Below are 8,948 nucleotides of genomic sequence, written 5' to 3'. Positions count from 1 at the left end.
TCCCACCCAGAATCATTATATTTCAAGCAATATAATCACGTGGCATAATTGACAACATCGATATATTTATTACATAATTAATTCATACAGTATACAAATCACATATTTAATTCACATAGCTTATGAAAATGCTTCTATTTAGCATTTTTCTGATAAGCCTACAAATATTTTAATTACAACATCATCAGGCCTAACATAATTTGAGAGAAACATTAACTTAAAATTTCATAATATTTAGTTTGTTCTCCTTTGACTTTTAATGACAGCAGCACTCCAGCTGTATGAACTCCACACGTTTGTGAGAAACCTAATGCATGATTTGATGCATCTCAGTGGAAGAACTTCCGAATGCTGAACAAAGATCACTTGATCAATTTCACAAATGGGCTCATTTGATTATTCACATAGACATATTGCAAAATTATACATTTGTTTCAAGGGTAATTGTCCCTTTTGTAACATTATGTTGACTATATAACATTGCAAAAATGTGTCAACTAACTCAGAGTAGGCCTATTAGTAGACTGTCTGCTTAAAGGGATAGTTCACCCAAAAATGTTGTCATCATTTACTCGCCCTCATGTTGTTCGAAACCTGTATGAGTTTCTTTCTTCTGTTGAACACAAAATATGTTTTGAAGAATGTTGGTAACCAGACAGTTGACAGCACCCATTGACTTCCATATTTTTTCCCCTACTATGGAAGTCAATGGGTGCCGTCAACTGTTTAGTCACGAACATTCTTTAAAATATCTTTTGTGTTCAACAGAAGAAAGAAACTCATACAGGTTTGTAACAACTTGAGGGTGAGTAAATGATGACAGGATTTACATTTTTGGGTGATCTATCCCTTTAATATCTGCTAACATTTTATTGTGCTGCTCCCCCAACATACATTCTACTGACTATAAGTAACTTTGTGACTACATATCAACTTATTCTACTAACCCTACCAGCCTACTAATACTCTACTGAAAGTTAGTAGACATGTAGGTGCAACGTTACTTGTAGTCAACAGAATGCGTTAAAGGGACCATCAAAATAAAGTGAAACTGTTCCAAGCCAAAATCATAGACTTCTGTCTTTCCAAATTTAAATTAAATTTCAAATCACAGATTTTCAATGTGGCCCCACTGTTTCTGGATTTGTTTTTGTTTTTTAAACACAAACGAATATTTCACAACATTTTTCCCCCCCAATAAAAAGTGGGGAAAAAAACGTATATCCATCAGCAGCTTCTCATGTACAGATTTATCCATCTAGTTTTACTCTTATTCTGACATACTTCCTCTACTGTAAACATCATACTCTTTGAAGCGAATATAGTCTTTGAGACTGGCAGGCAGAGGCAGAAAACTGATAAAAACTGGAGCCCTCAGACGCAAGCGACCCAAAGAATCCCGAATTTTCAGTCTGCAGAGATGCTTCAGGCTTCGAGCGTTTTCTGATGAAAGCAGAAAACATACATAAATATATTTTGGAATATGCTTCATTTCAATCTACGTAATCACTTATGACAAGTTTAACACAGCACATTTGAAATATATAGCCTATCAGGGCCCAGTTGCAAAAACAGTTGCCATTATGTTAAGACTGTGTCTTAATAACTGTTGCTTATAGCCTTAGAGGTAATCAGATTTACTTTTTGGTATCAAATTAGACCAATATGTAACTTTAAAAGTTATAAAGACTTAAAAGGTTATGAACAGTTTTTCATAACTTTCATAAATTATGATTAGTTTGTAAGACTATAGTCTTAGCAGTTTATGCAACCGGTCCTGCTGAGAATTGTTAAAGGTTTTCTGGATCTCAACCTCAAGATGTGACAGGAGACTCACCTTGAATCTTACATATTTCCGGCCACTGTTTTTGCTCAACCAGAACAGTCTTTAGTTTGGAGCAGAGAGTCACGTGATCAACATAATCCATCATGATTCTCACTACTTGAGCTGAGATGTGCTTGAGCCAGTACACTGTGATCACCTCACAGAACTGCACAAAAACAAGTTTAGACTTACCCAAAAATGAAACTTCTGTCATCATTTACTCACCCTCGTGTTTTTACTTTCTGTGTTTTTTCTGTTTTGTTTGCTTGTTTTTGTTGATAGCCAGTGGTATAATTTTGTTTGGGCCCAAACATTCTATATTTTTGTGATAAAAAATATTAATAACAGTAATATTGTGAAATACAGCATTATTACAATTAAAATGTTCCATTGTAATATATTTAAATGTACTTTATTCCTATGATAGTTTAGGTGAATTTTCAGTATCATTACTACCAGTCTACCTGATTTGATGCTCAAGAAACATTTATTATTACCGTATTATCAATGTTGAAAACTGCTTAATATGTTTCATGGAAACAGTGATTTTTTTCCCCCCCAGGATTCTTTGATGCAATAGATACAAAGTATAAATGTATTTTTACTGAAACTTTTATTACATTTAATATGCGTCCTTACCAAATAAAAGTATTATTCCTTTAAAATAAAACTTTTGAACGGTAGTGTACAGTATGTTTAGAATGACATGAAGGTGAGTAAATGATCATAGATCATAAAATTATTCCTTCAACAACATAATTTTCCTTGATACAGACACAGCTTAAAAATGAGCCGCAACTGGTCTTACCACCACGTCTTTGATGACAGAGGCGCTCCAGCCCTCATAATCCACGGGAACATGCGAGGCCTGCCCGTACGGACAGTCAAAGCAGCGCTGCACGTCATAACCGTTATTGAGCAGCATGCGCAGCATCACCTCATCCTTTAGAGCATACTGAAGGGCGGAAGGGAAGTGGGTGGTGTTGACACGGGAGTAGTAGTTTACGTTGGCACCGTAGCGTAGCAGAGTGTTGATGAGCTCGTAGTTGCCCAGTCTCATGGCTACCTGCAGGCAGTTGACTGGGTCTTGATTGGACATGGCTCCGGCCTCCAGAAGCAGCCTCGCTGACTGGACGTCACTATTCGTTACAGTGAAGAACAGTGCTGACCTGCGCTCGTCCTCGTAGTTCTTGCGCACTCTGGGGTGTAACATGAAGTTAGGGTCAAACCCGGAGCTCAGGAGTAGATCCAGGCACTGCGAGTGACCGCCCGCGGCGGCGGAGTGCAACGGGCTCATGCCGCTCTCTTTGATCACCTCTTTCTTAGTCACAGGGATCAGCTTCTCCAGAGCTCTATGAAAGACACAAGCAGATTTGTTCTGTGACTTCTGGTTGGATCGAGGGTAAGCACTATATCAGCAGTGAGTTACTCACAGTAGATGCCCGCGGTAGGCTACACGGTGGATGGGGAGATGGCCTGTGTTGGTGGGCACGTTGGGATCGGCTCCATACTCCAACAGCAGTGAGATGATGTCAGGGTTTCCTGAAGCCGCAGCATCGAATAAAACTGAGGCTGAACCTGGAAGATGAGGCTTGGACCACACACTGGCCCCTGAACATGAGTGGGTTATTAAATATTATTAAAAAAGTGATCAATGATGGATGTATGGATGGATGTATGGATGGATGGATGGATGGATGGGTGGATGGATGGACAGGAAGACAGACAGACAGATAGATAGATATCTATATAGATAGATATGTACTGTATGTATATAATGCTTAACAGTCCATCTAAACTATTTAATATTATATTTTTCATAATTCTTATCCATTTATCGGTTAGCAGTAAAAAAAAACAAAAAAACAATGAATCAAGTCAGATAGGCTACTGAATTTCTATAGTCACAGGCACATTTCAAAATCACCTTTCTGAAGTAGAACCTCCACAACGTTAAAATGTCCAGCTTGAGCCGCAAGTCCTAAAGAAGTGTGTTCACAGACATCAATGGCATCTGGGTCAGCGCCAGATTGTAGGAGCAGGTATACAAAGTTATCCAAGCCAAGCACGGATGCCTCATGCAGAGCGCTTCTTTGAAGACTTCCTTTTTGGTCCACTGTGGCATCATAGCGTATCAGCAGCAGAGCCAGGTCATACTGGTCATTCTTTACAGCTGGACAAAAGTCAGTTCATGTATTTATCAGACTTGTGTCAAATATAGTCTATCGTCTCTTATGCAATGATGTTAAAATACAGGCTAATACCGATAACTGGTTTCATGTTGTATACTTTTATTTATTTATTTTTATTAACTACAGTCTTAACTCAGGCTTTAACAGTTATATTATACAGTATTTTGTCTAAATAAATGTAAAATAAAACACAAAAAATTCAAATCAATCATGATTTTAAAATCAAAATCATCAGTTGTTATCAACCATTCCAAGGCCACCAATTGTCCACAACAATATTCAAAAGATCAATGATTTAAAAAAAAAATTGTACTCACAATTTTTATCCGAATAAATATTTTAGAGCATGGCATAACTGTATTCATTATAGAAATGCCAACCGTGTTTTAAAAAAATTATGTTTTTAAAAATGTACATGACTTTTTCAGGTCTATCACACTTTTAAAATTAAATAATAATTTAAATTTGAATAATTGCACTAATTCTGAGATATTTTATCAAGATTATTCACTTTAAGTGAGTGTTAGATGACAGCAAATGTCATTTAAATGTAAAAATATAGGAAATGTGTATGCACAATTTAATTAATTCAAATTAATTTAAAAAAAATCTTTAGAGAAATAGAGAAAGAAAAAATCTCTAATATCAACTGTTATCCAGTATGGAATGGTATGGAGGCTCACGGTAGCCTCGTCTTAGGTGCTAAACTTTACTTAGTGCTACACTGAACTGCATGTCACACTATTGTATGTCATTTATCAGTATAACATGAATTAAAACAACAATGTGACTTAAATCTTTGTCTAAAAAAAGTGTATTGTGGTTCTAATCTTAAATGTGTGCTTATTAGATAAACAGTATGCTAAAAACAGCACTGTTTCTCACACCTGCAACCAAAGCAGAGTCATCATCCTCGTTTTTGCAGTCAGGGTCACAACCGTTCTGCAGCAGGAATGTGGCATTCTCTCGGAGACCGTGGACAACGGCGAGAAACAACGGAGTCTCCCCTCTCAGAGTACGGCACTGCCCTGACCCCTGAGGAGATGCTGAATGAGGAATTCTCATTAAGAAATAATTGAACATTTTTTGGGGGTGTATAGTGAGGTAGATGTATCTCATGGACCTGCATAAGTGATCTCCAGAATGCTCCTCTTGTGTTGCACCGCAGCCTCATGCAAAGGGATCCAGCCCCTGCTGTCTGCATTCGACAGAGCCTCCTTACGCTGCACCAGGACCTTCAAAGCATCCTCATTACCTGACACCGCACATGGAACGAACGGCATGAAGTCTCCAGAACTTCTACAGAGGAACACTGAAAATGCTCATCAACATTTATGGAGGATTTAGCTCTTACCAGCTTGAATAGCAGTGAAAATCTCCTCATGGTCAATGAAGTCTAATGGATCACTGCTGAGGGACAACAAAACACAACGTTTCTATCATTAGACACACACTATTAGTGCATTCAAAATGGCGGGATTTACCTGTACCTGGTAGCTGGATCAGTATGTTTGCTGTGCTCCAATAGACTCTGTTCAATCATGTACTGAGTGGCCTCATCTTCATCCTCATCCCAGTCATCCTCCGCAGCATCATACACCTCCTCCATCTTTCAGTAATAAACTCGAATTTGGCAACCAAAAACACAGGACTTTTAACAGCAAATGGCTTTTTCTGTCTTTACAATGTGAAAAAAATGGTTGTTTTCGCCATTTCAAAATTGGCACCACAATAAACGGACTGGTCTAATGTAGAAAAACATTGTATATTATGTAAAGTATGACAAGCATTCTGTTAGTTTGACTCTTGAATTCAATGTTTTAAGTAGTTTTTTTTTGCAAGAGACTTTATTGAGCATTAGTTTACAATAGTCAAAGCTGAAAATATCTACTCTTGAGCTGGTTTGAATTACAAAAGGACTCGAAACTCTGTGGTTGTTGCATTAAACTGTACAATTCATATTTAGAATGAATATAAAAGGAATAATAAGAGCCTAACATCATAATTAGCTGCTTTGGTAACTTCATTCTTGAAACGACTGTCTAATTACTTCGAGAATGGTTTGTAAACATGCAACACATCCCATGCAGTCTATTTCTATAGAGCATTTCCAGGAGGAATAATCTGTTTACAATTCAAAGGCAAATGTTCATTCTACCTTGAGACAACAGGAAATGTTGAAAACAGTCGTGGCAGTTGTATCTGTACTGTGTTTTTGGTCGCTTTACACTATTTATATCCCTGCATGGTTAAAAATACTTGTTCATGGGGCCTGGGCCAACCAACCAACACCTGGCTTTTACCCGCTGCGTGACAGTCGGTCTTGCAACTCTACCCAACCAGACAGCTGACCTGAGAGTTTATGTTCTCAGCATTGGTGTACTTGGGAACATATGCAATGGGCCACGCTTTCTCTTGTATTCAGCTGTCTATTTGAATTGAATCTCTCCACACGGCTTGAAATTCACAGTGGACAGTACAAAACGCATACTCTCAGAGAAACAGGAAGCTGTGCATTGATTAAATAAAGCAATCCCACCAGAGACGCACATTAACACTGATGTATGAATTATTAAATCACAACAGAAAAAAAAGAAAGAGTATTCCTTTGTACTTAAAAGCAAGAATATATTCCCAATTTGATCCACCCTATTCCACTCCATCCCAATGTTTAATGTAGGCCAGTTTGTAGGCAAGCAAAAAATATGCCATTTTAAGCACTAAGCTACAACAATTGCTAAGAACTTAGAAAATAACACTGAAATATATAAAAATATCCCTGTGTTGATTTTTTATTATTATATTAAACATAATATAGACTGTATCATGAAGACATGTTTTGTTTAAAGCGTATTTTCTATACTGAAATATTTCTACAAAATATCAGCATTTAAGTCCATTTAAGATGGACTGTTTATATGAAATAATATTAAAATGTCCTTGCGAAAGTTGAATTTATTTGAAATAAATTAGTAGAGTAGTTTTGAGCAGCAGAACAAGTTTCTCTTTTAATGCAAGGTGTCCATAATGTTTTTAGTTATAGAGAAGACTACAACAAATATATTGACATAAGCGGACTGAGAGTGTTTTAGATCTTGTTAAAATTCTATACTGAAAAATATTTTTTACCAGTCTGGATCTCCCGGAATAAAAGATCAATGTAGATATTCTAGATGTACTTGAAAAACACAATAACATGCAAAGAGGTGTATTATTAAAAATATTGAAAATCAATTGCTGAGATAATATATTTAATGGACACAGTGGAAAATCATAACAGCTGTGTGTGGGAACAGTGAATAAAGTGCTGGTTCGGTGTCAATCATCTAGTTGACATAGCAAAGCTACGCCTCTCTTGATCCAGTGCTGAGGACGCTTGCTGGTTGCGAGCATCATGCTGATGACGAAGTTGGTTGAATGGCCAGTGGTGGACAGAGTACCTTTACGCTCACTGGTCTTGTAGAGGGGACACACATAGATGCTGTGGGGGTGTTCCATGCCCCTCTTGTCCGCTAAAGACAGGTTTAGAGAGGTTGCTGAGCAAAGTAACTACAAAAGCATGAAATTATATATGTAGATGTATTAAATAATCCTCACATAACATTCAATATCTTACTTGGTTTGATCCAGATGATAGGGACTGCATCAAATAAAACTTTTGGATGTTGTTCGGCCAACACTCCACTGCAAGGAAGAACACATTTCGTGAAAATATAGCAATTAATTTCCAGCATCTTCCTGCTATGTAAAAGCTCTTGCCTTTTTGTATCCCATCGAGCTCCGTCCAGGAAAAGGCCATGAATGTAGACTCCATCTTCAGGAGATGAATCTGAGGTGTCGAATGGCAGAACCTGAAGCAATAACGAACAAAATGTAGCTCTCAAATATTCTCTTTCTGATGTAAGTACTCTCAGCCTAAAGACAGTTGCAGTAGAGGATACCTCATAATTAAAGCCAAGCAGGTCAATGGGGATGGAGTACTTCCTGGCGTAGTTCTGCAAGGCTCCTGTTAGGAAAGCCTGAGTGAAGAAAAACCCAGACAACCAGAATACATGGGGCTTCTGGGTGTCATACCAGTCCTGGAAAACAATATGACACAGAGAAATATTAACAAAGGCAAATCATATATTTTTTAAATTCAATTTACTTGATTTGATCAAAAATACAATAAATACTGTAATATCGTGAAATATTACGATTTAAAAACTATTTTCTATTTAAATATATTTTTAAATGTAATTTATTCCTGTGAGGACAAAGCTGAATTTTTCAGCATCATTACTCGAGTCTTCAGTGTCACATGATCCTTCAGAAATCATTCTACCGTAATATGCTGATTTGTTTCTTGAAAAGAAACATTTATCATATTATTATCAATGTTGAAAACCATTTTGATAAATTGAATGCACCATTGAATAAAAGTTATATAAACTGACCACAAACTTTTGAATGGCGAGTATCAAAACTTTTTTCTACAATATCAGTTTTAGTGAGAACAAAAAAAAGAGTCTAAAAAAAATTAGATCACATTGAAAATCTGAACAGAAAGTTTAAGGGTTTTGTATATTGAAAGAAAAATTCTGCGCTATTTCTGTTACTAATCAAATGCTAGCAAATTTGCAACACTGATTGCTGCTGTTATCAAATACAAATTTTTACTCCAATTGTTAATTATAACATGCACTGAAAAAAATATGTATTACGTTTAAAAAAATGCCATTATGTCATTTAATGTTAATTCACCTACTTTAACTCCTAAAATCTGCCTTATAATCCTAAACTGTATCGATAACCACCACAATAATACAGGCACAATAGAAAGCCATGTGATGAATCAGAGTACAAAATATTTATAAAAATGTTTGTGTAACGCAGGGAATTCTGGAAAAGTCGTTTTACTGTTTTTTTTACCGTTAATTATATTGCAATTT

General features: G+C 36.5%; 2 protein-coding genes across 7 annotated transcripts in view; both read right to left on the bottom strand.

The window, feature by feature from the left end:
• Positions 1-46: 46 nt before the first annotated feature.
• Positions 47-6,248, bottom strand: asb14b (ankyrin repeat and SOCS box containing 14b). 6 transcript variants are annotated; one of them, XM_079588949.1, is made up of 10 exons: positions 6,176-6,248; positions 5,508-5,626; positions 5,372-5,427; positions 5,141-5,272; positions 4,905-5,063; positions 3,753-3,998; positions 3,259-3,436; positions 2,634-3,177; positions 1,838-1,991; positions 47-1,443 (listed from the first exon to the last, which is right to left on the bottom strand). In XM_079588949.1, the coding sequence occupies exons 2-10, from the start codon at positions 5,624-5,626 to the stop codon at positions 1,271-1,273; spliced, it is 1,761 nt and encodes a 586-aa protein (XP_079445075.1). In that variant the 5' UTR covers positions 6,176-6,248; the 3' UTR covers positions 47-1,270. The 6 variants fall into 6 exon arrangements, with proteins under 6 accessions (XP_079445075.1, XP_079445072.1, XP_079445074.1 ...); XM_079588946.1 differs by having other exon boundaries at positions 5,502-5,626; positions 6,176-6,229; XM_079588948.1 differs by having other exon boundaries at positions 5,372-5,424; positions 5,502-5,626; positions 6,176-6,229.
• An 818-nt stretch (positions 6,249-7,066) lies between these two features.
• dnah12 (dynein, axonemal, heavy chain 12) overlaps positions 7,067-8,948 on the bottom strand; it is a 52,359-nt gene continuing 50,477 nt past the window's right edge. The window contains exons 73-76 of the mRNA XM_079588763.1: positions 7,959-8,096; positions 7,777-7,868; positions 7,634-7,701; positions 7,067-7,529 (exon numbers count right to left, since the gene is read on the bottom strand). Of these exons, the coding sequence (XP_079444889.1) occupies positions 7,336-7,529; positions 7,634-7,701; positions 7,777-7,868; positions 7,959-8,096 (492 nt within the window). The 3' untranslated portion in view covers positions 7,067-7,335. The remainder of the gene's footprint in view (positions 7,530-7,633; positions 7,702-7,776; positions 7,869-7,958; positions 8,097-8,948) is intronic.

The sequence above is a fragment of the Phoxinus phoxinus genome, assembly GCF_949152265.1.
Source record: "Phoxinus phoxinus genome assembly, chromosome: 18".
NCBI lineage: Eukaryota > Metazoa > Chordata > Actinopteri > Cypriniformes > Leuciscidae > Phoxinus > Phoxinus phoxinus.
This window is presented reverse-complemented; position numbering and strand designations above follow the sequence as displayed.